At 40.1% G+C, this 25,260-nt stretch overlaps 2 protein-coding genes and 1 long non-coding RNA gene across 4 annotated transcripts; 2 read left to right on the plus strand and 1 right to left on the minus strand.

Annotated features, from left to right (window-relative positions):
* The first annotated feature begins 4,288 nt into the window (after positions 1-4,288).
* On the plus strand, positions 4,289-8,424 carry LOC122865903 (PR domain zinc finger protein 12-like). Its single transcript, XM_044174922.1, has 5 exons — positions 4,289-4,803; positions 6,309-6,499; positions 6,620-6,775; positions 7,040-7,154; positions 7,374-8,424. Exons 1-5 carry the CDS (start codon positions 4,584-4,586, stop codon positions 7,802-7,804), a joined length of 1,113 nt encoding a protein of 370 aa, XP_044030857.1. The 5' UTR covers positions 4,289-4,583; the 3' UTR covers positions 7,805-8,424.
* Positions 8,425-10,517: 2,093 nt separating this feature from the next.
* Positions 10,518-13,224, minus strand: LOC122865632. The gene is made up of 4 exons (XR_006375508.1): positions 13,087-13,224; positions 11,372-11,665; positions 10,938-11,033; positions 10,518-10,860 (listed from the first exon to the last, which is right to left on the minus strand). It is a non-coding gene; the product is annotated as an uncharacterized LOC122865632 (long non-coding RNA).
* On the plus strand, positions 13,119-24,940 carry fbxw5 (F-box and WD repeat domain containing 5). 2 transcript variants are annotated; one of them, XM_044174331.1, is made up of 10 exons: positions 13,119-13,251; positions 14,913-15,108; positions 15,251-15,408; positions 16,855-17,038; positions 17,716-17,864; positions 18,305-18,640; positions 18,743-18,926; positions 19,061-19,208; positions 20,629-20,841; positions 22,441-24,940. In XM_044174331.1, the coding sequence occupies exons 2-10, from the start codon at positions 14,922-14,924 to the stop codon at positions 22,715-22,717; spliced, it is 1,836 nt and encodes a 611-aa protein (XP_044030266.1). In that variant the 5' UTR covers positions 13,119-13,251; positions 14,913-14,921; the 3' UTR covers positions 22,718-24,940. The 2 variants fall into 2 exon arrangements, with proteins under 2 accessions (XP_044030266.1, XP_044030264.1); XM_044174329.1 differs by having other exon boundaries at positions 13,192-13,688.
* The last annotated feature ends 320 nt before the right edge of the window (positions 24,941-25,260 follow it).

The following is a 25,260-nucleotide window of genomic DNA, read 5'->3' on the forward strand; positions in this document are numbered from 1 at the left end:
AAGAGCAAATACAACTTGTTTCTGAAATATTTTAATCTAAATCTGTCAGCTGTTTGCACCTGGAGGGAAAAAAAGGGTTCAGATGTTGGCATTTATATATGATGTAGAAGAAAAAACATGTATCTGTCTTCAGAAAATTGTTAAAGTCCGTCAAATTGTACAGTTGCACCAAATGACGTTTTCTCATTTTTTACACCTGACTTTTTGGAGGATTTTGGTATATGAGCACAATTTTTAATATCGCAGACTTTAACATCTGTCTGTTATCAGCATCCATATCTGGACCTGTTCCCTGTGGTTTGAGGTGTGATTGCCAAAATCAAAAGTTTAAGTCAACTCTTTTATCAATTTTGCCCAAACAGACTGGTGTTTAATGTTTTGGCCACTAAAGCATTGGGTTTGTCTCTCAGAAAACTGTTTCATGACAAATTTCAATCTGCAGATTTCCTACACTTCCACGTATCATTGCTCCCTAAACAATCCATACAACATTTCCATCCTTTCCCTCCTTGCACATGTTAACTGTCCAGCAGCAGCACGTCACCCCTCAGGCTCCTGCCCAGTGAGATGTTCCTCTCCACCCCTACCAGCTTTGTCACTGCACATCTTTGCACTCAGCAGGGGGACTCCTGCCACAGTGGACCCTGCACAGCCCCATACCGGCCCCTGCATTGATGCGGTGCAGCTGTTTCCAAATCCAGCCCTTGATTTTGATCCTCTTCTCTTCTTTTTTCTTTTTTTTTTTTTTTAACGCGCCGTCCCCAAAGACACTTCTGACCTGGTGGTCCTTTGTGGCCGTCTAATAATTTAGTTGTTCCCGGATCATTCGCAGAGTGAGGTTGAGAGGCACGATCGTTATTAATAAAGGCCGTTCTTGGACACCTTTTTCTCTTTTATTTTATGCTGCAGCATTTGAACCCTCATCATTTAGAGTAGGACACAGTATGCTCAGTGTTTGGGACAGTGCTTGTACAGATTGTAAAGCCCTTTGAGGCAAATTTGTGATTTTATGCTAAATTGACTTGACTGTGAGCTACACCTTACAATATAATGCAATAAAATACAATATCACCACAAGCTATGACTTCAAAATTGACCAAGCATATTAAACAACTCTTCGCTCAAAAAAAAAATTATACATTTTAAAAAGTTATTGCAATAATACACATTTGATTTTCTGCATTTTGTATATATAATTTTCAAACGCAGATTATTTTACATGGATATACTGCAGTTTTCTGTAGGTGTGTGTTGTGTCCAGTTATAGAAAGTACATTTACACAAGTACTGTACTTGTAATATTTGCATTTTATGTTACTTTATACTTGAGGCAAATATTGTACTTTTGTACACACATTTTTTGTCAGCTATAGTTACTAGTTACTTTGAAATGTTACTTACGAAATATGATGCATTGTTATGGATTAAACTGTCCAACAGTAGGAAGCAGATAAAATGAGCTCGACCAGCTACAGCATTAAAATACTATTTATACTTTGAAGCAGCAACAAGGAGCCATTCTGAGTACTTTTACTTGACACTTTAAATACATTTATCTGATAATACTTCTGTACTTTTACTGAAGTACTTAAGGAAAAGATCTGAGTACTTCTTCCACCACTAAGGCCCATTCACTGCATCGCTCCTGAATAACTCCTCCTTATAGCAATGAATGTTTTTCTCACTAAGCCTTATTGATCTGTACATGAAAGAGAAGTACTCAGAAATTTTAGTAAAAGAAGCAATACCAAAAATACTCTGTTATAAGTAAGAGTTATGCATTCAGTTTTTTAAGGAAAAGTATAGAAATATTAGCATCAAAATATACTTTAAAGTACCAAAAGTAAAAGTGCTCATTGTGCAGAATGACCCATTTCAGAATCATATATAATTATTGATTATTGATTGATTCATGTGCACTTCACATACACATTCACATACATGTACTTGTTTTGGCATTAGATTGGGTCATAATGTTTAAATTATGACTTCAGTGTCTGAGGACTTGAAACAGAAGATGAATCCACTTTTCTAACTGAATATTTTAGCCATGCAGAGACAGGCTAAACGATTTAAAAACTGCTTCCCTCTCTGTGTAATTTAAGGTGCACACACTTCCAGCTCCTCCACATACAGCAGGTGTCCTGACTCCCCCTGTCCTGTCCAGCTAGAGAGGGGAGAGAGGGGGAAAAGCCCTTTTACGGCGGTGAGGAGGAGGAGGGACTGCACCTCTCTCACCTTTGCAACAGATGAGCCGATCTTCAGTATCTGCTACCTTAATCTGTTTTTAATGACCCTGCGGAGGATCCCCGGAGACTCTCCAGTCTTTTCTCCCGCAGCTGGTTGGACGGCAGCAGTTTCCAGAAGTGTGTGTGTGTGTGTGTGTGTGTGTGTGTGTGTGTGCTTTCCCTGCAGCAGGCCCTGAAATCTAAGTCAGTGATTCTTAGGAATATTTTTAGCAACATCTGTTTTAATGCGAATTATTTTTTAGCAGGATAACTCCCCCACCCCCCCACCCCGCCGATACATTCATACCTTTACGCAGCAAAATACATGAAAAGAAATGCAACTTTTCAAGCAACATTTAATGTCCTTATTCTATTTTATAATTTGTCGTTTACTTTTATCATTCACGTTTAAATGGTCACATGTATTATTTTGACGTGATCCCTTCAGGCTGTTTGTTTCTCCCCCCGATGAGCGAGAACTCTGCTGTTTATCCACAAACAAATGCTTTTCTTTGATAGGTTTCCCACCAGCTCTTTGAAATAAAACAATTACCGCATTCTTTGTGCAATAATTGTCAATCATCCACATTAAACTGATAAGCTTTAAATGGACAGAATAATAGCTTAAATTGTTTTACAATGGAACAGCTAAGCAGGATGATTTGCTATTGCTGACATGCCCGCGGCTTTACCAGCTCCAAATAATACCATAGGTTAATGCATAAATAAGCAAATCAAATCCATGCGTTACCCCAATTCAATTCATTTAATTCCTCTTTAATAAAGAAGCGGCCCCACCCCCTGTCCCCGCCATTTACCTCGGATTTGTGCGATGAATGCTATAAATGTAAATCAATCTAGATGAGAAAGAATCCCATTGAAAGAGCAGAGAAATTTCATCTGGGAAAAGGAGACAAATGTAGGAGGGGCCCGCTCATAAAAAGCAGCTGTTTCACAGTAATCTTTTTTCGTGCCCTGTCACTCACCTTGCCTTTTCACTATCTCTGCAGCTAAAAAAAACCCCTCCGCTATTGTATTTAGTTGCCATATCTTCTTTCCCATTACACTGAAGTCCATATTCGTCCAGAAGGAGAGAGAGAGGGAGAGAGAGAGAGCACAACTTGCCCACTTTTTCGGACAATCCCCTTGTAGTTGCTGGAGTGAAAAGAGGAGTGCATGGATGTCAAATTGCCCTCAAAACACCATGAAAGATTGATTTGCAGCACTTTTCAGGGCCCTGACATCACTTGGAGGGGAGCTGAATAGGAAACCTGTGAGCCGGGGATGGAATAAAGATGTCCTCTCTGCTGGAAAAGAAGGAAAACTGCCCATTTAGCCTCAGCCCATCAAGCCCGAAAAATAGGCAAGAGAGGAAAAAACACAGAAGACTGTGACTATGGAGAAGAAAAGGCCCGTATATACTCATCTAAACGTTGTCACAATACCGAGGGGGCTCCGAACATCCATGAATATTAAACCGCTTACCTCAACAAGGGCTTGAAAAAGTGAACCACGTCAAAGCAGCTTTGCATTTTTTGCATGCGAACAATGCTGTAAAAAAAAACCACGTCGAGCTTGTTTCCATTCTTGTTATTCCCGCGCTAAACTCCTCAGAAAAAAAAATAATATTACCAGCGCATGAATACGAAATGCCTGAGAAAAAAATGTGCGAGCAACTCCCAGACTCAATGACCCACTTCTGCGGACAGAAACACTCAACTCATCACTTTCACTCACGCAAATGTTTTTTTTTATTATTATTCTTTTTACATTCTGCCATCCTGCTGCACTCTTTTTAGTTATGCACTTTCATTTTAAACAGTGTACAATTGTTTTAATTCATATTCATATGTGCTGCAGCCTATTCATTATTTGCGCTATAATCTTTTTTTTTTTTTTTTGCAACCCTCATAAGCTTTTTAAGCACTTTACACTTTCCATTTTTGTACTTTTTCGACCTTAAAAACATTTTACAAAATGTATGTATTGTCATTTTGGTCAGTCAACATGCATAATGTCCAGCTTTAAGTGCGGTTAATTACTAAAATAAAGTTTTGGCCACTCTTCTCTCTGTGTGTCTCTCGCTGGTGTGTTGCGCTGCGGCAGGCAGGTCCACGCGGTGAGGGGTGTGTCATTAATAAGTAATTAGACAGGGGTCACACCAGCCACTTATATAAAGAGACCCTCACAGCCGGGCAGGGCAGCTTTACGCACAGACAGCTTGGAGCAGAAGGACGGACTGAGGAGCAGCTCTTAGTGTCCACTTCTTCTTCGTCTTCTTCTTCTTCTTTTTTTTTTTAATCGCTCCACTTGCAGCTGCACCGCTGTTGTCATTTTGTTTTGGCGTCTTGCAACATGGGCTCCGTGCTACCCGCAGACGCTTTGGCTCTCAAGTCTGGATTTAAGTGTCCGAGCCGCTCGCTGTCAGACGTGATCACCTCGGACATCCTGCACAGCTTCCTGTACGGCAGGTGGAGGAACGTGCTGGGCGAACACCTGGCGGAGGAGCGGCAGAGCGGCAGCAGCCCCAAGACCGCCTTCACCGCCGAGGTGCTGGCTCAGTCCTTCGCGGGAGGTAGGCTGACATGCTGCTTTATTGTGGAACTGTTTTCTTTCATTTTGGTCCTGACTGTTTTACCACATTGTTGTGCATGTCTGGAAGGTTTTAATTGCAGTTTTGCGTCATAATTTAGTGATTTTAAGCGTTTTATTTAAGCCCAATGTGTCTTCTGTAGCGCTTTATGGGAATAAAAATCATGACTTGATTTTAGTATTGATTAAGTAATTGTTTGTGTGTGCTTACATTAGCCCGTATGCAATCTCCTACGAATTCGCAGCCTATCGCTGAATTATTTTCTTTTCTCCACTGACAGCTACATTTGGGCATTTTGTCCCAACAATATCATCACACATCATTTTTAGAAGATGCCACACTGTGCCCCCCAAAAAACTAACATTCACTGTCCTTCTCAAACATTTATTTCCCAAAGTTTCTCTGACTAACTTGTTGCTGTTTTCTGCATTTTCTCCTCATTTTGCTGCTTTTATTTCGACCCATTTAACGCATTAACCCTTTCAGAGCTCTGAGACCTCGCGTTTAGAGGCTTGTTAGGCGTGTAACTGCCGCTGATTGAAAGACGCAGGGCATTAAATTCATTTGGTTAACTTTGTGCTTGACCTGGGAAAGTTTCCACTTAAACCTCGAGGAGAGAAAGGTTTCCTTTCTTTGAGATGTCCCGGGTTTTTATCCCGCATTCATCAATCTCCGGACAGTCTCTTTTCCTCTCTTGGCAGCTATGGGGCTCCGGAGCTTTTCTCTTTCTCTCTCCTTAAAAGATTTGCTGTTCCTCGCATAATGCACCGTGAAGGCTAAATCTAATGCTATTCATTGCATGTCAACCATCTAATCGCCTTTCCATTTTTTTGTTGCAGAAATTCCTGAGTCTTTTAAACAAGTCCTGGTTTCATTCAGCGCAAATTTATTGCTACAAAGTTCTTAAAAGGATAATGAATTTGGAATTAGCCGTTTCTTTTCCAGTAAAGTTTAATGAATATCACATCTGAAGCATGACAAATTACTGGACCCTGTGCAATAGAGGACCATTTAACCCCTATTCGCTCGGGCTTTTTCACAGACTCAAAAAAAAATCTTTGATTTTGACATTAAAGAAGCGCAAGATTTTTTTTCGTTTTTCCCTTTTTGATGCGGATGAAAATGCTTTCCGAGGGGGTTTCTCTGCACAACAAAAACGTTCAATTCAACCAGATAATCGAATTAAACGGAGGATAAGGTGTAGCTTAATATTTCGTGACTAAAATAAGATCCAGCCCATGTGCTGCTTTCGGGACTTTTCCAGCAATCCTGTTTCACGAGGCGCTTTGGCATCAGCTCGCCCTGCGGAACAACATTTCTGCTTTAACTGAATTACTTTTTTGTGCAGTTTTACTCGTGCACATTTTCAGAAATCTATTTGAAGATACTGCCGCACAGTCTCTGTTTCTAACATCTATTTTCCGCAGGCCTTGTCTCTATTTTAGTCTCCATTTTGCGTGCTCACATCTCATTCTTTATACTTGCAGAGGTGCAGAAGCTGTCCAGCCTGGTGCTGCCCAGTGAAGTGATCATCGCCCAAAGCTCCATCCCTGGAGAAGGTCTGGGCATCTTCTCAAAGACTTGGATCAAAGCAGGAACCGAGATGGGCCCTTTCACCGGGAGAGTCCTGTCCCCTGAACACGTGGACCTGCTCAAGAATAACAACCTCATGTGGGAGGTGAGCTGAGACTTCAGTTTCTGCCTATTCAGCCTGCAGGGCATGCCTGTACGTCTTTTATAACTTCCTTCCCCTGTTATAATATTGACGCGGTTTTTCCTCGCTGTTGTGTGAGCTCAGGTGTTCAATGAAGACGGCACGGTGCGCTACTTCATCGATGCCAGCCAGGAGGACCAGCGCAGCTGGATGACTTACATCAAGTGCGCCCGGAATGAACAGGAGCAAAACCTGGAGGTGGTGCAGATCGGCAGCAGCATCTTCTACAAGGCGGTGGAGGTGAGAATGAACTCAAATTCTGTTTCTGTTCAGCAGCTTGCAAAAATACTACTGTGGGTCTGAATACATGTACTGGGCCTTGGGTGGCTTTATGGGATTTTATTGACGACCACTAAGAATGTAAATGCCCTTTAGAACAGCGCCGCCTGCTGGCCAACAGGATAATTGAACGTGTGATTTCTTTACCAGTTGCACCAGTCACAGAGCAGCAAACTGAAATCACGTTGATTAGCTGACCTCTGACCTATTTTCTTCCTTCCTCAGACCATCCCACCGGACCAGGAGCTTCTTGTCTGGTATGGAAACACCCACAACACCTTCCTGGGAATTCCCGGAGTTCCAGGAACAGATGAAGAGCAGCAGAAGAAAAACAGGAATGGTGAGTAATTTTACGGATCAGCTTGTTTTTATTGTCTGTGGGTGTCATGGCTTTATACAGAGAACACCTGCTAAGCCAGTTTATATCATTGTGGTTCATTTTTAGATACAAATGTTTGATTATTTTTTAAATACAAAACATACAGATGAACCTCTGAGCAGCAGCACCCTCCTGAGACTAACTTGAACTCATCTCCCTCCTCTTTGTTTCCTCTCCCAGATGAGTCCCACCCCTGTGACGGCCCTTCCGCTTGCTCCCCCCCCTCATCCATCACGGCCGGTCGGATGCGCTGCGTCATCTGCCACCGCGGCTTCAACTCCCGCAGCAACCTGCGCTCCCACATGCGCATCCACACTCTGGACAAGCCCTTCGTCTGCCGCTTCTGCAACCGCCGCTTCAGCCAGTCGTCCACGCTCCGAAACCACGTCCGCCTGCACACCGGCGAGCGGCCCTACAAGTGTCACGTCTGTCAGAGCGCCTACTCGCAGCTGGCGGGCCTGAGGGCGCACCAGAAGAGCGCACGGCACAAACCGGTGGCGCACGCCGCCGACGTGCCATCCCGAGTGTCCCCTCCTCCTCCACAGATCACGGCCATGCCCCACCAGCACCAGATGCCCCTGGTGCACCACATTCCGACCATGGTGCTATGATGACGGAAACACGGATGGACAGTCACTCAGAACGACGTTGCACTTTAGATTAGAGCCGTAGTGGAGAAGTAAAGGGAGATCCCGATGAGACAGGCCTCCATTAAGGAAATAAATGAGCTGATGTGACAGTAAAGCAGCCTTATTTGTATTGCTTGTTTCTTTGGCTATCATGTGATCCAAATTCCAGCAGAAAGGTGTTTTAATGATTGTCTGTATTTTGGAAAGCTGAAATATGCTGAAAAACAACTCAAGATTTTGCAAATAATTTGTTATTAATGCTTCTCTGTGTAAACAAGTGTCATATATCACTACAAATGTGAGACTTTGTTCCCCCTACATTTTTTATTTTGCATCACGTCCTCACCAGCTCAGGTGAAAAGTACTTTCGAACAACAGTCAGAGATTTGTGTACACTAAGTAGAAACTAAGGGATGTGGCCACCAGCGTACATTGTTTCAGCTGCATCGTTCCACACTGTAAACTGAAATTGTCACTTTAACCTTGCACAGACTGTATACTATACTGTGTAATTGTAAAATTGTATTGTATGCTACTGTACATGTGAATGTAAATACATTTGTGCTTTCTTCTATTCTAAATAAATATGATATGATATTACATATGATGGTAATTAGTTGAATTTAGTTGGTTTATGTGCTGTTCATGGTGAACTTCATCTGTAGAGATCTGCCTCTGTTAAAAGAGTGCATGCATTTTAACCTGTTGGCTGAAAACACACTGCTTTTCTGACTGTATAACTCCAAGCTGATTCCATCGGATAGTTTACTTAACTAACGAAAAAAGAGATCTGAAGATTTTTTTTCTCAAAGATGAAATACCAAGTTTTAAATTAAAATAGGAAACCTGCCCAAGAGTCTATCATCTCAACACTTCTTTTTATTAAGAAAATATCATTACTAAGAAACACACAATTTGCCAAATAATTTAATGACTTGTTTTCTAAACTGCCTCGCCTGTTCTGCATCATGGGGGAGTTTGACTATCGCAGTACACATTAAGTGGCAGGCAGGGTAAAACACAAGAGTCGACTGTGAGTGAACTGCTGTTTGAACTTCCATCCATCCATCCATTTTCTACCGCTTGGTCCCGTTAGGGGTCGCGGGTGACTGGAGCCTATCCCAGTGACTTTGGGCCTTAGGCAGGGTACACCCTGGACAGTGGCCAACTCGTCGCAGGGCGAACACAGACACAGACAAGGACAGACAACCATTCACTCTCACATTCATTCAATACGGGCAATTTAGAGTTATCAATTAACCTACACATGCATGTCTTTGGACGGTGGGAGGAAGCCGGAGAACCCGGAGAGAACCCACGGTAACACGGGGAGGACATGCAGACTCCACCCAGAGAGATTGTGTGATGTTGGTCTGGTCCGGGAATCGATCCCACGAACCCACGATCTCCTTATTGGGAGGCAGGAGCTTTAGCCGCTCTGCCACCGTGCACCGCTGTTTGAACTTGTTGAAACTTAATAAAGATTTATAAAAAATAAAAAAATAAAACACAAGACAGGTAAGTGTACGTTTTTTACATTAAAAAAGAGTTCTGAAGGATTTTGCTCATAGAAAATGAAAGCCTTTGCCTTGAAAGCGCCTTTTACTGCGCATCAATCATGAAGATTTTGTGCATGTTTTCAACCAACCACTTTAAACATAATTTTAAGGTGAATTTTAGGTTTTTGTTGGTCATATCAATAGAGAGTCACTTTTGAGAGAAAGTTTTATTGATGATGCTTTACCTGTATCAGCAAGTGGACAGGTAAGCAGCACATTGGCTCAGTGGTCTGGTGCCTCACAGCAGGTGGAGTATATCCTGGGTTTGAACCTGTGGAGTTTGAAGAGTCTGAGGAGTTAGCTTGTTCTCCCTTTATCTGCGCTGATTTCCTCTGGTTTCCCCCCACAGTCTAAGAACAGCAGGTGTTTTGGAAACTCTAAAATACTGCAGGTGTGAATGTGTTTTTCTGTCTGTGTGTTAGCCCTGCGATAGACTTGTCCAGCTTGTACCCGGCCTCTTTATTATAAGAAGTCATTTATCTCACAGGCAGTCGGGTCACTCAGTTCTTAGAGGCTTTTTTTCTTAAGGTGCTTTTCTTAAATTTTGTGTATTTTATTACTTGCAGTATTCAAACTGTGAGTGTTGTTGTTATGTGGTGTGTGTGTGTCTATGAGTGTGTGTTTTGATGTTTTAATGAGCTGCCAAAGACAATTTTCCACCTTTGTGGACATTAAAGTTGTATTCTATTCTATCTTCATTAAAACAGTTCAACGCACATAAAAGTAGCGATTAATAGTTAATAAATAAAGAAACCAACAAGCACTTTATTTGTGTCAAAGAGGTGGAATTTTTGAAAAAGTGTTTTTATCTTATACATTTTATGTGCACTATGTTGTGAATGGCTGACCATCTATAATGTGCACTCTCATTTGGTTATGAGAAGTTCCTAATGATTATATACTGAGCAAAAACTTGTTTTGAAATTGTCTCATTTAATATCTTATTACTCAATATTGTTTCCTCTCAGTAATTAATAAACTAGTTTTCTGTCTTCAGTCAGAGGGTAATTGTCTCCTGCAGTTGTTTTTCTTCCACATGATGGCGCCACACACTCAGGAAAAGAGAGTCTCATAAGAGAAAAGTGGGCCTCTCCTGGAGAAACCATGTAAGGACACTTTCATGACAGACAATGACATAATCTTGACCATTTATTTTATTAATTGGATTAATTTGATGTGCTGACCACATTGCATTTCTACCACATAAATGATCGGTACATACAGTAGATTGTAAGCCACTTCTGAGCCACTGCTGCACTTGACAGCTGTCAGACATCATCCAACTTCCCAACCAGGAGTTTTGGGACAAGTCGTCATTATAACAAGCACAGAGCAACACAGATCAGGTAAATACACCTGAGAGGTAAATCAGGTGGTGGGGAAATATGGGCATCTCTTCTTTCCACTCTGCTGGGAGGAATTAGGGAGGATTTTGACTGGATGTTTTTTCATCACTAGAGACTGTCCACACGTTCTGCCCTGCACAATGAGGAGAACAAGACAGTTTAGCCATCAGAATTAAGTAGCTCGTTATTTCAAAATGGTACAATTTGCACCTTTGTACTGGTATAGGCATCCTGCTGCTGTCCTGTCCTTCTTTGAGGAGCGGGAGCCACAGCAGGAAACTATCCACTCAGCGGCATTGCGCAGTGCTGAAGGAAGACAATGTGAAACAGACAGGAATCCTTCTTTTATCTGTTTGTAGTATCAGCCACAAGTCTTTTCTGCTGAGATGTCATGCAGGTAACTTGATCCCACCCCTATCAGGTTTAACACGCTCCATTTTACACACAATCCTACTGTGCATTTTTATGATTTACGTCTTTAATTCATTCAAATTAGCTTCTCAACACAGTGAGAAGAATAAGGTGGTCTATAGGGGAAAAATATGTCATTATCCACAATAAGATCTTGTTTATAAAACCTGTTTGCTACAAAATTGCGTTTAAAGACTCACTATAAATATGTCTCAGAGCGTTTTAATACTTACCAGAGAATAGTAGTCACAGCATAGTTCCACTTTAATGTTTTCTTTAGGAGTTAGTCTTGAAGTCCAGCTCATCTGTTCCCATGAGCTCAGTGTAAAGATGTGTGTGTGCACAGTGACACTACAAGACAATGACACAGCGTTTCTCAGTCTCACAGAGACTCTAGTACTCCGCTGACTGGTGTCACAGCTCACTCTGATGTCAGTGGACTGAGAGCCACCACACAGATACTGGAAGTATCACTGCTATGTGTGTTTTTCCTTAATTTTCCCATTGTAGGTTCACTTCTGAAAATACTGAAAAAAAAACAAAATGAGATATTGCCACTGACAGTAATTGAAGTAAGAATAGTGTATAAATGTATACGGGATCTTTTCATAAAATGTATGTAGATTTAAAAAAACAACAACTAAATAATCATATATCCATCATGAGCATTTGATCATAATAACAACCACATTCAAGGTGCGAAGACTTTGACGTATATTTGGCAGTTTTTGTGAGGAAATATTGAATTAGAGAAATATAGTAACAAAATTACTGCATTGTTTCAATCTCAATCTGCAGTCTTAACCATCTCAATAGCAAGCTTTTTTTCCCCATAATTTAACAAATAAGTAAAGATTTTTGCAGGGATCTTGCTGGGGAGAAGTTACCAAAATAACTTTTCAATCACCATCATCATCATGGTATTTGTGTGTGTTTTAGTTTTTACAAGTGAAAAAAAAATCTAATTCTCAAAGGGGAAAAAACACAATTAATCTGTTTCACACTTCATAAACCAAGTCAGTAAGTTTCTCATCAGCTCATGACATTAAACATATTAAATTCTGTTTTATATGGACATACTTGTAATTTAGCATTGAATGGCATCTCTCAGTGCTACAATAAAAATATAATATACCTTTGACAATGTTGTTTTTGGATACAAAAAGATCTAAAGAATAATATATAATAATCTGCCATTTTCAAGAAAGGAAAAGTGTTTTACTATATCTGATGTTTCTGGATTAATATTACTGCTGCATTCATGTGTATGTTGCATTTTACTGCTGTAGATGTTTAAGGCTGTGCAAATTTTAACTACTTTATATACTGTTGGGTACATTAATCTACAGCAATGCATCATATTCTGTGAGATCAGCATGTGTTTGTAGCGTAGCTGCACTGTGAGATCCACTTATCTCTAAAAAGTCAACTTTTCAGGAGCTCAGAAAAACAGCCCTGTTTTCAGCTTTGTGATGATGCATTTTCCAGCTAATCTAAGAGGTTTTAAATTGTTTATTTAGCTTAAGAAGTAGGAGAATTTTCTCAACACATAAAGGGACACTTCAGTTTATCAGAAAAGTTTAAATTCAAAATCACCAAATTTGGAGATAAATGGTTTTCACTGGACAGGAAAGTACTGAAAAATTGTAATCTGTAAAGTAACTAAAGCTGTCAGATAAATGCAGTGGAGTAAAAAGTACAATATTTGCCTCTGAGATGTTGTAGAGTAGAATTATAAAGTTGCATAAAATGGAAATACTCAAGTAAAGTAAAAGTACCTCGAATTTGCACTTAATGCAGGACTTGAGTAAATGCACTTAGTTACTTTCCACCACTGCAAATCAGAGACTAACTTCAACCTTGTGATGCTTTCTAAGACAAAAGGTCCTGTGGCTATTAGCAACATATTATTTACTCATAATTAAGAGGAGAATGTATCTTACACTACCTGTAAATACAAAATCGATTTATTTGGTCTTGCTGGAGCGATGATGTTGTTATCTGTTAGTAGAGTCTTGTCGATTCACAGCTGCTGGAGGACTGTTTTTCTGTGGCTAGCCTTGGGTGTTAGCTAGCCGCTTGATTTTCTCTCCAACATACTTTGATCCAGCAGGTGGGTCACAGTTTATGTCAACAACTTTGTACGGAGCCACGCTGATTAACTCATGCAACGAAAGCATTGGTTTATAAAAGTAACCGCTTGTTGTCAGAAATAAATGTCGTCAGATGGATGGTAAAAGTTGAAAACCAATGTTAGCTAACAGCTAGCTGGCTTGTTAACAAGTTGGCTAGCTTAACGTTAGCTAGCATAGCTGTAAAATGAACTCTTAGCTGATTTTGCTTAACAAACACACATAAACGTCCGCTAGTTATCAGATATATAGCTAGTTGATGTGTCGTAGGTCAGTAGGAAGGATGGACAGTCTGTTTTCAGTGTAAACGCAGTAACTTGTTATGAGTTTTACGCACAGCGACAAAAATGTCCATGTTAGGTCATCTTCACACGGCGGGTTGGTTCTGCTAAGAAGAGCTGCATACATCTACTCAGAGGTAGACAAGGTTACTGATTTATTTGTATAAAATGTTGTTCACATGAAATTCCCAATGTTATACGATTGTGTTGTAACTGAGGAAATGCCACGCTAACATGGCTCTTTTCCAGCAGCGACTAAGTTATGCCTTTGTACATATATAATAAACCCTTCCTGCCCTTCCACACTGCCCTTTACTTTGACAACTCTGAAGAAAATGTAGTCATTAAGTTCAATGTCCATAAGTACTTTAGGATGCACTGACATGGCAAATACAATGAAGATAGCTTTAATGAGCTGCTCTGACAGCAGGAGACCTGAACGCAGCGCAGTGCTGTCTGTGCATTGTAAGACACACCTGTTTATCAGCTCTCAGCTGCCGGGCTCAGAGTAGTCGCTGTAAACTTATTCATGGGTGCACAGGGAAACATAATATGACTGAATTCAGGTCTTTTCTTCTTAATTATATCTTCTTAGCTAGAATATCTATTATTTCTATGTGCTGCAGGATTAGTTTAGTAATCAATCAGTCGATTGAAAATGTATCACCACCTATTTTAATAATCAATTTACTGTGTTAGATATTTTTCAACCATTTGAGAAATCTATCGTCTCTGAGAAATTATGATGAGCATTTTTCAGTGTTTTTTGTCAGTTTACAGAACAAACAACTTATCGATTAATCGAGACAATAATCGGCAGATCAGTAGATAATGAAAGTAATTGCTCCTGCAGCCCTTGTATGTACCATAGCATCTCTATTTGGTATATAGCAATAATCAAAAATTTAATATTGCAGACATCTGAAAACAGCAACTTGGGCTTCAGGAAAATGATGTGATTTTTCAATTTTCTGACATTTTATAGACCAAATTATTAATCGAGAAAATAATTAGCAGATTAATTAATAATGTAAATAACCACACATAGTGTCTTTCATACAGTGGTGAAAATGTCTTGATCCTTTTACTAAATGGCATCACGTCATTTGGCCAGTTACTACAAATTCATGTTGTGCAGCCAAGTTTTGTTTAAACCCACAAAACTTTATTTCATATTTTAGTGGCGATCCCAGAGTTTCATCAAATATGTCAGGCTGAGGGGGGTGTGTGAATAAAATGATGCACAAACATCTAGAAAAACTGTATGCTACAGGATTGAAGTTGCTTTCACATAACATCACTTCCATGTACCTGTGATGTGTGTGTGTGTGTGTGTGTGTGTGTGTGTGTGTGGTACACAGGATGTTAGGATGGAGTGTGGCCCAGTTCTGCCGGACAGCCTGGTGTTGGAGATCTTCCTGCGTCTGCCCCATGATGCTGTGCTGAGAGCTGGTCTGACCTGCAGACAGTGGCTGGCTGTCTCCAGAGATGAGTTCCTTTGGAGGGAGCTGTTCTACAGCTACTACCGCATACCACGCTCTGTACCCCGACACCCAGGTAAATAATTAGAATCGTGTGTTTAACAGAAGAAATCAAAGTCCTGTTACAGTTAACTTTTGCAAAAAACAGTTAAGAGCTTTATGCATAGATGTTTAGACCGGTTGCAGCTTTAAATAACTCCTGATCTACCTTCGTGTAGCGGCTGTGTCGTGGTACAGGGAGTTCAGACGTCTGTTTGACTGCATCCCCTGTGTGGAGGTTCAGACGCTGAGAGAGCACAGCGACCAAGTCCTCCACCTGGCTTTCTCTCACAGGGGTCACCGGTTCTCCTCCTGCTCCAAAGACTGTACTGTTAAGGTAGGGATTAAAAGATTATTGAGGTTACTTTCATCCTGGAACTTATTTACTTACTTTCTGCCAGTGACAAGTGATTGACTGTAGGGCTTTTCTTTTCTCCGGTGTACCGGTAGTCCTGCTCTAAAGTACACACACTTTGCCAAAGCAAGCTGCAACAGGTGAACCTAAAAAGTAGATTAAAACATGTCCTTTCAACACAGTGCCACTCGTACTGCAGTTACATGTGGGTTTCAATAATTGATTAAGAAACTTTCACAAAATTTCAGTTATGATAATCTTTTTAAGTAGTAGTTTTAGTTTTACTTTTTAGGGGTTTCATTAGACTGTGAAATATTCTTTCAATTATATCTTTGGTTTTAAATGTTGTAGCTTGACTGGGTGCTTAACTGTGTGCAGGGAAGCAGCTTGACTGTCAGAGACACGCGAAGCAGGTGATAACATTTTAAATCCAACCAATAATTCGACAAAAACAGGGCCATATAGAATGTAACCAAAACAATTTCATAGGTGTATAACCAACAATGCTGATGATTTTTTGGTTCTTCAAAGCTGTTTAAAATGAATCTGCAGCTGATGTCAGAGCAACAAGTCCTTAAACCCAAACCTGCAAAAGTGCAGCTTATTGACAGTTAGCTGGATACTGTGAACAAAAAGACATAAACTCAACTAAAATAATCTGACTGTTAAAAGACCAATGGAGCAAGAACATTTAATTTGACATTAAAATGGGAATTTGTCATTTGAACACTAGAACGTATTAAATGATTAACGGAAGAAATTGTTTATGCAGTTAAAGCTGCTTTTTGAGAGATTTTGGTAAGGTTTCATTTTCATGGCAGGCTTATGATTATCACTGAAAAGTCTCTTGCACGTCCATGGGGGAGAAGCTCACCAATCATGCACCAACATCACTCGTAGTCTGACCACAGTCACTGGTAATAACTAACGGTTTAACAGTGATCAAAGTGTGGGAGTCAATGTAGAACAAAGTAACACCAGTAACAATGTAAGAACACGTAAAACAAAACTTGTCCATGAATCTGTTGCCCCAGTGCATGCTGGAAGGGTTCCCAACATAGCTGCCTCATGTACCTGCAATCACGTGATTAGCATGCAGCCAATCATATGAATAGCATGGTTTCAACACTCATTTTGCCTTAAAATGAAAACTGGACACTACATGTTGAGCAAGCTTTGAGTTGAACAGGATGAACTATCTTACTTTGGGCAGTGAGCTCTTGTAACATGTAGTTGAAGTTATAATAAATACTGGAGACTTTTGAGCCTTCTTTTTACATTTTTTTAGAAAGATTTTTTATGGCATTTTTAGCCTTTATTGATACTGACAGTAGAGCTTGACAAGATGGAAAAGGAGAGAATGGGGGATGACATTCAACAAATCTCCAGCCGGAATTGAATCTCTGTCTTCTGGCTTCTTGTTTTCAGCTATGGGACACAGAGCGGCTAGATGGTAATATCTCACTGGTGCACAGCTCCAGCATGCGGCAGTTTAACTGGGGCTACACCCAGTTCTCCCAGTTCAACGCTGACGACACCCTGCTGCTCGTGTCTGGTGTGTACTTGGGCCCACACCACTCCTCGTATGGGGAAATCGCTGTCATCAGTCTGGGTAGGAATCAGTAAAATCCCACAACCTGTTGATGTTTCTTGAAGATGAGTTATTTTTAGTTTTCACAATAATATTTTGTTGGAGTCTTTTCTCCCACAAACTAAGGTGTCATCAGTATGTGTGATCTCCTTATGAGATCAGACCATACAAATAACAGTAATGCGTAAAGAAGGCTGATGTAGGTAAATATGCATGACATATGTAAGAAAGAACATGTACAAGTATCATCTGTGATAATGCAATATATTCCAGAATCATCATGTATGTTATATCACCATTTGTTTGAATGAGGAAAACAAACACCTTAATTGGCTATACTGTCTTTATTCACTGCAAACAGTGAATTTTATACAACTGCAATGAGATGGTGTGCTCAAAGTCACATAGTCTCAGCCTTTTTAACACTCTTGTTGCCAATTTATTAGGTACACCCAGCTAAAACTAATGCAGTCTAATACAACAGTCCTCCTGTTATGTTTAGTTTTTGTTGAAACTATTTTAGAGAGGTGTTGATTCAACTGTATGATAATTTTGGAGGTTGTAGTTTCTGTTTCATAGTAACTTTCAATCTTATTTAAATCAAAAAGCCCAACTAAGAGTTTGTGTGTGTGTATTTTTTCTTCATTAACGTGTGTGTTTTCAACTCTCCCATTCTCCCCATGTCTTACACCCTACAGAAAATTACATGCTGTTGTCACGTGTGAGGAACAAGCCATACGATGTGTTTGGCTGCTGGCTGAATGAGACTCACCTGATCTCTGGGAACCTGCACTGGATAGGCAACATGACGTCCTGCTCTGTGCTCTGGCTCAATAAAGCCTTCCAGGTGAGACCCAGTGCAGCAGCTAAAGCCTGTTAGACATGTCAGTCAAAATCTTTCTTTTCCAAGTGCGGATGAAGGATCCACAGGAAGAAATATTTTTTAGCTTGTATTGTGTCATAGGATTATATTAGTGTACAACATCTGGAACATCTTAAAAGTATTTTTTCTTCATCAAGTCTTTATAATTTTCTCAACAACATGCCCCCATTGGTTTCTTTGTTCCACCATTGCAATGAACACTGAAAAACATTCCATTTAAATGCTATCATCAATTTTCTTTACACAATTTAAAAAAGGGGCCCTTTGCTAAGTATTCAGCTAATTCAGTTTAACTGAGCAGCTCCCAGGTGTGAATATATGGAAGTGTGTAAAGGTAAGACAATGTGTTTCCAGGTCAACGCTTACTGATTGGAAATCCTCCACAATGTCCTTTTCTCTGACAGGATGTTGAATCAGAGAACGTCAACGTGGTCAAGCGCCTTTTCAAGATCCAGAACTTCAATGCCAGCACCATCCGCACAGTGATGGTGGCCCACTGCCGTCGTCATGACAACCCAGACTTGCTGCTGGACTACGAGGCTCAGTCTCAGGCTCGAAGGCAGAAAGGGAAGCAGCAGCAGCAGCACCAGCCCCTACTCTTTGACCTGGGAACCTCCGGCAGTGAGGAAGAAGACGAGGAAGAGGAGGGCGAGGAGCGTCAGAGGGAAGCCTGGTGTCACGGCCTCCCCACTGCCCGCCTTCCTCAGCCCACCATCTCAGGCCTGGAGCATGTTATACAGGTGAGCTAGATGTAAAACTCAGACCTTTTAATCCATTTTTCAAAGTAATATTGTTTTTCATTCTAGCTCTTTTTTGTGCTTTTCTTCCTTCCTTCCTGTTAGAGTTGTAAAAATGTAGGGCCCAGGGAGGTGGCGATTGAGACCCAGGTGGCCCGGATGATGGGCAGAGCCCACACTAAGGCCCCTGACTCCAGCCTAATTGAGCCCTCTGAGCCTGGGGAGGGAGAGGACATAACATACTTACTCTTCACTACTGGCAGCCTCACATACTCCCCTCACCAGATAGGTAAGATTGCTTCCAAGGCATGCAGATATAATGCAATGCATTTATGCAATGAATTTATGAAACTTTGTAGAAGAGAAATTACACACAATGCTGTCTGACATGTCCTCTCATTGGTGGTCTCTATCCCTTTCCAGGTATTAAGCGGATCAAGCCGGACCAGATGACCACTTGTGGTCCTGTACTTGGGGAAGAGCGGAGTTCAGATGAATTTTTTGATTCCCTGGACCATGTCATTGATATCCATGGACACATCATTGGTATGGGCCTTTCTCCAGACCACAGGTAAGTAAATCATGTGTAGATTCACTATGCGGACCTGCCAACCTGCATTTTGCGTAGCAGGCATGCTTTTTTACATCAAAGTACGCTGGTACGAATTGTTACTTTAAGGTATGCAAAGGTATGTCTTTTTTTGTTGTTTTTTTTTTTACACCTAAGTAATGGATAAAAAATATAGCCGAGCCAAAGGAGACATTAAGCTGGGATGATTGTTTCATCTCCTACCAATAAGCGCTCTACCCATAAAAAAACAAGGGAAAAAAAAGACGAATGACGTTTTACCTTGTACAATGTTTAATGTCAGTCATGCCACACTGTGTGGACCTAGAAGTTGCTGCAGGAAGCCTTCCAAATCAGTAAAGCCCATGTATTTCCATTTCACCTGTCATGTTCTCAGATATATTTGCTTGCTTGTGAGATAATACTGATTGGAAAGTCCTAATGTTTCTCAACAAAATGAGTAATAGCACTCACAGGTTTGATATACATTTGACTGACAAAACAGGCGTTCTAACCACGAATGCTTGTGATTCAGTAGCACTAGCTAACGTTACACTCACACATGAGAAGTAACCTGGCCACCTTATAACTGAGGACACTTTAAAAAGAAATTAAGTACAATATCTAAGGAGGGATGTGATTGCTTCTATAGTTTCAACAGCCATGTTCATATTCAGCCTGTATTGTTATTAGGTCATCATACCATTAAATAATAGTAATAGTAATGAGAACAGTTGTATTAACTGGCTCTAATTTATTTCACCATAGCCACAAAATAGTTTGTTTAGGCTAGTTAGGGTTTTACAGCTACATTGTCATCATCTTTTCAAATTAGCTGAATTTTTTTTTTTCCAAAATCAAATTGCCTTAAAGTTTGATTATTATGGAGGTCTAATCAATAGAAACTATATAAATGCAGCAGTAGTGGTAGGTTAGTGTGTAGCCTAAGTGAAATAGTGTTCCTTGTTAAGCTATGTTCAGTTAGCTGAAAGACAAGTGGACAAACATAAGGCATAAATGACCAATCAACAGTATTGGCGTATTATATTATATTTTGTAAACAATCTGTCATTGGTATCAAGAATTTTCATATCAGTGCGTCCCTCACTTTTTTGTCTGTTTGACTGCTGCATGTATGCAAATTATGTACAATAATTCATTGTGCGAAAAACAGTGATTGGCATCTGACACATCTAGGTCGCCAAAGTGGTATTCAAAAAATGTGTCCAGGGTTGGCAGGTCTGCACTATGTTTTCACTATATTTTCAGAACCTACAAAGCCGTGTAAATAGATCGTGACAGTGGGTTAGTAAAAAACAGCATATACTGTATCTGTGTTTGCCAATGCAACACATGTATGAACTTTTCAGATTTCCTATGCTATCATGACTCAGAATTTTACTCCTTTCCTTTAATTGATCAGGTACCTTTATGTGAATAGCCGGGCTTGGCCAGTCGGGTGTGTGATCTCTGACCCCATGTCCCCTCCTCCCATTGCTGAAGAGATAGACCTGCATGTGATCGATCTAAAGAGTTTGAGGGAGGAGAGAAGGAGTCTGCGCGCTCACCGAGCCTTCACGCCTAATGACGAGTGCTTCTTTATCTTCCTCGATGTCAGCAGGGACTTTGTTGCCAGGTGGGTGACAGAAGACTGTCTACTTTTCCCAGAATAGATGCAATTTTCACACTCGCAGCCCTAAACATTAATTTGCCTATGTTTTGTCATTAAGTGGTCATGTACAAATAGGGAAGTGATACTGCAATGGCAGAAAATTTGTCACCACAATTTTACTGCACATTTCGTAGTAACATCTCTGTTTCCATACTGGCATATTGGGTAGACATATGAGACATATGAGACAAATGAGGTTTCATTTAGGAGGAAAACAAAAACAAGAAGGTAGAAATGAAATGATGTAACTCATCACGAAGAGAAAAAATAATTCAGGATTGGAAGCTAACCTCACTGGCTCCGCTGGCTGATACATTACAGAATACATTTCTGAAGAGTTTCCACCCAAAACCAGTTTCAGAATAGAAGCAATCCACTTGCAAAAGTAGCTTGTATGTTAGCCAAACTCACCCACCACAGATATATAAGTGTACTGTATTTGCCTTGTGGGTAGTATTGATTACCCCAGGGGATAGTGTTTGAGAGTCTTTGGGGATTTCCAAAGCTGTTGACAGAAGACCAAAAGCAATTGAAAAATACCTCATAAATACTGCTTTGCTACTACTGTTTTGAGTAATTCATGTTGCACTTCATTCCTGCCATTGTTTTGTCATTATTTTATTGTATAATGTTGGTTGTACTCCATATCATGTAATCATGGTCTGAATCTGGAAAAAACATTATTCATATCAGCACTTATGTGCAGCTTAACTATCACATTTAGCCTTCATTCAAGTACTGTATTGCTGTTGCATTAAAAGATAGGTTCACATTTTTTCTAGTCTGTCTTAAAGCAATACTCACATGTCCATATGTACATTTAAAGAGTTACTGGTTGCTGTAATCATTCCTCCTGTCCAATGTAAGTGATGAGGGACAAAATCCACAGTCCTCATTCTGTGCAAAACAAATTTCAAAATTCAGCTAAGGCTAGTATGAGGTTTTATCAGTCTGACTTTGTCAAATCAAATGTATCCTTTAATATGTAAGTAGTGTAAACACTGATAGGAAAAGATCTTTTGCACATCGGTGTTGTCTCTAAGCGTCGTATTATGAAGTGAGAGAGTTCTTTTTAGTGACTTCAAAGCAGGTAATGTTTAGAGCTGAAACGAAGAGTCAATTAATCAATAAGTTGATTAAAAGCACAGAAAATTAATCAGCAACAGTGTTATAACTGATTTAAAAAATATATATATTTCAATGCAAATAATTCACTGGTTCCAGCTTCACAAATCTGAGGATTTGCTGTTTTTCTTTGTCTTATTTGATAGTAAAGGGAATATCTTTGGGTTTGAACTGTTGGTCACACAAAACAGGCAATTTGAAGACATCAACTTGACCTTCTCGGAACTTGAGATGGACATTTTTCACTGTTTTCTAATTTAGATTATTATTAATTTACTATTATTAATGGAGGAAATAATCGGCAGATCAGTCGATAATGAAAATAATGGTTTGTTGCAGCCCTAGTAATAACAGACTGAAGTAAATGCTTTGACAACACTGTTGAAATAATTTCATTGTGAAGGCTTCACTGACTTATCTCTCCACTCCTACCTGTAGTGGAGCAGAGGACAAGCATGGCTACATCTGGGACCGTCACTACAACATCTGTCTGGCACGTCTGGCTCACGATGACGTGGTGAACTCGGTGGCGTTCAGCCCCGCTGACCAGGAGCTGTTGCTGTCTGCCAGCGATGACTCTACCATTAAGGTGTGGCGCTCGCCGCGCATGGTCCGCCTAGCGCAGGCCCCAGCCCGACCGCCGAGGCCCCGCAGCCTCCTGCCGTCCTGGCTGAGCCGCAACAAGAACTCCAGCAGTGTCAATGGAAAACCATGAGTCAGGTTGGGAAACACTTTGGAGGGAGCGGGGAGAGGAAAGTTTGATCTGTTTCATCTGTGGTGTGAATATATATATATATATATATACACTCCATGTATATGTACAGTGTGGTTACGGTCAGTGGTTTTGCTTGAGCTGTGACACACAGCAGTGCTCAGTGTCTTCAGCTTACAGGAGACGGGACGTGATGTGACTCAGGGTTAGCCACCAGAGAGCGCCGTTGCACCAGCCGTGCAAGGACAGAAAAACAGACTCTGTCGTGCTGTTGACAGGAGTGATGTGAAATGTTATCAGATAGATAGTGTAGAGCTGACACCTAAATGCACAAGACAGACATCCAAACATGTTCCATAAGAGATGGTTTTTGTCTGTTTTTATCTGTAATGCTGCGTCTGAACAGAGCCAACACAGGACTCCTGGACCTGAGGTGTAAATATACTGCAGAGATGGCACCTTAAGATCGCGGTCATCATGTCCTGCTCCTCAGAGGCAAAGTGCTGAGAACTGAAAATTATTTCAGAAATGTCTTTTCTTATTAATGAATATATCCAATTGATGTTTTGAGTATAAACACCTCCATAAACCCTGTTTTCAGAGAATTATAAAACCATTTAAAACCAAAAGGGAAGACGGCATTTAGCTGCATTTACCGCAGTCTGTCTTGGTTTTTAAGTACATCCCATCACATTGTTTTTGTGCCCCAGAAACTATCCATCACTATTCCATTCAATGTAGAATTATTGAGTAATATAATCTAGAGGAGTTGTTGAGGAACAGTTAGCGTGAAGCATGACTGTGAACAAAAAAAATTGCTGTTTGTGTAGCTAATTGTTATTTGGGCCTATATTCTGTAAAAATGTATTTAAACACTTTTATTAATTTGTAGCACAAAGCCACACCTAAGAAATTCATGTCTCCTGGACTTTAAATAAAAAATGTATTTTCTTTCCTCATCATTACATGTGTCAGAAGGTTTGTTTAGTTTCCAAGCAGAACGTCCCCACTTGACCCTGGACACTTTGACCCTGCATAGCTTTGGTCATTTTAGTACATCCACGTATTATTTTCTATTAAATAGTGTGCACGTTAGGCACACTGTAGAATGAGCAATGTTACATTACATATTTATATACTTTACATCTCCTTCAGGATACATCCTGGCTGTTTTGATCAGTGTGATTGGGTTAAGGAGGTATTTTAATATGGCCCAAATAGTTAAATTCACTAACTTTAAAAGTGAATTGATATAATGTTCAATAAATACATTCAGTAATTTGGGGATTTTATTAAAGTTATAATTCTGTTGAAAGAACAGATTGTACACCACAGTCTTAAGCAGTATTTAATTTGAACAAGAACAATAAAGAAAAACATAAATTTCATGGAGATTTTAAGTCACAGAAATGTCACCCAATTCTTTAATTTGGACATAATGTATGTGTGTAGTATACCTTTAAAAGTGGCTAACATTTGATTACAATAATCTGAAATGCTCATGCAGACCAATATCATCAAGTCATAAAGTCCAAAGGACAGTGACAATGAGATCAATAGAAAAAGTGGAGCAAACCTTCTGCCGATTCTATTCAAAAGCCTCATCAACACGTCTGTGTTTTTGTTTTTTTGGGCCCCAACAGTCTTTAAATGTTTGTGTGTACACGGGTTACCCCTTTACTTCCCATCATGCCTGTAGTCCTCTTCTAGGTCCTTCAGTTTTATCGCTCGTCAACCGGTCTCAAATAAAACAAAACAAAAAGGAATACATAAATGAACCATGACACTTTGTTTTTCAGTTGCAGTTTAACCAGCTAAGGTTCAGGTACTTTACCTCCTACATGTTTATGTTTTCTTGGAGATTCCCTGCTGAAGGAGGCTGTGACTGATTTATAAAACCCCTTATGATTGTAGGTTAATCAGAACCCCGCTAAAGTGAACTGTCTGGTTGTATTTGCATGTTGCAAGTTTTCAGAGAAATTTGTGTGAATTACTCACTTCATCAGCTGACCTTTGCCTCCATTTGAACACTATTTTTCATGTTTGGAAATGTGTGTAATAAGTCATGAACCTCTCCTTGGTTCCCTTTGACAACTTTCTTAACTGTTATTTCATTTGTCATGTAATTTTTACTGTAGCTCCATCTTTTTAATCATGATGGCTGTCCTCTAATGTTACTTTCATACTCCTCTGAAATAAAAAGCATGCCCTGAAAGGCCAAATGTCTGCAAAAGTGTCAGATTAATATTCTATCTTCTAGTAAACTGAGTCTAGGGCCATTTTTGAGCAAAGGACAAAGAGCTGGACTCTTGCAAAAGCTTTCTTGTTACTTTTTGTCTGTTTGGCATTACTATGCAAGGGTCAGCACAGGTTACCATGGAAACTACAGGGTTACTATTGGCTTCCTACAGTAAACACATTTGATAGTAATGCTATTATAATCCTATTGTAGATATTGGTGGCAATTAATAGCCATCTTTAACTTAAATTATTTTCTCCATTGCTCAGCTCTACTTAGATACAGTGACACTTTGGGCTACATGTTA

Source organism: Siniperca chuatsi, linkage group LG18, assembly GCF_020085105.1.
Source record: "Siniperca chuatsi isolate FFG_IHB_CAS linkage group LG18, ASM2008510v1, whole genome shotgun sequence".
Taxonomy (NCBI): domain Eukaryota; kingdom Metazoa; phylum Chordata; class Actinopteri; order Centrarchiformes; family Sinipercidae; genus Siniperca; species Siniperca chuatsi.

Coding starts and splice junctions, on each gene's coding strand:
- LOC122865903 (XM_044174922.1), top strand. CDS start 4,584: ATGGGCTCCGTGCTACCCGCAGACGCTTTGGCTCTCAAGTCTGGATTT. Junction 4,804..6,308: donor GGCTCAGTCCTTCGCGGGAG/GTAGGCTGACAT, acceptor TTATACTTGCAG/AGGTGCAGAAGCTGTCCAGC. Junction 6,500..6,619: donor ATAACAACCTCATGTGGGAG/GTGAGCTGAGAC, acceptor GTGTGAGCTCAG/GTGTTCAATGAAGACGGCAC.
- fbxw5 (XM_044174329.1), top strand. CDS start 13,593: ATGAGTTTTACGCACAGCGACAAAAATGTCCATGTTAGGTCATCTTCA. Junction 13,689..14,912: donor CTGCATACATCTACTCAGAG/GTAGACAAGGTT, acceptor TGTGGTACACAG/GATGTTAGGATGGAGTGTGG. Junction 20,842..22,440: donor AGCAGGGACTTTGTTGCCAG/GTGGGTGACAGA, acceptor TCCTACCTGTAG/TGGAGCAGAGGACAAGCATG.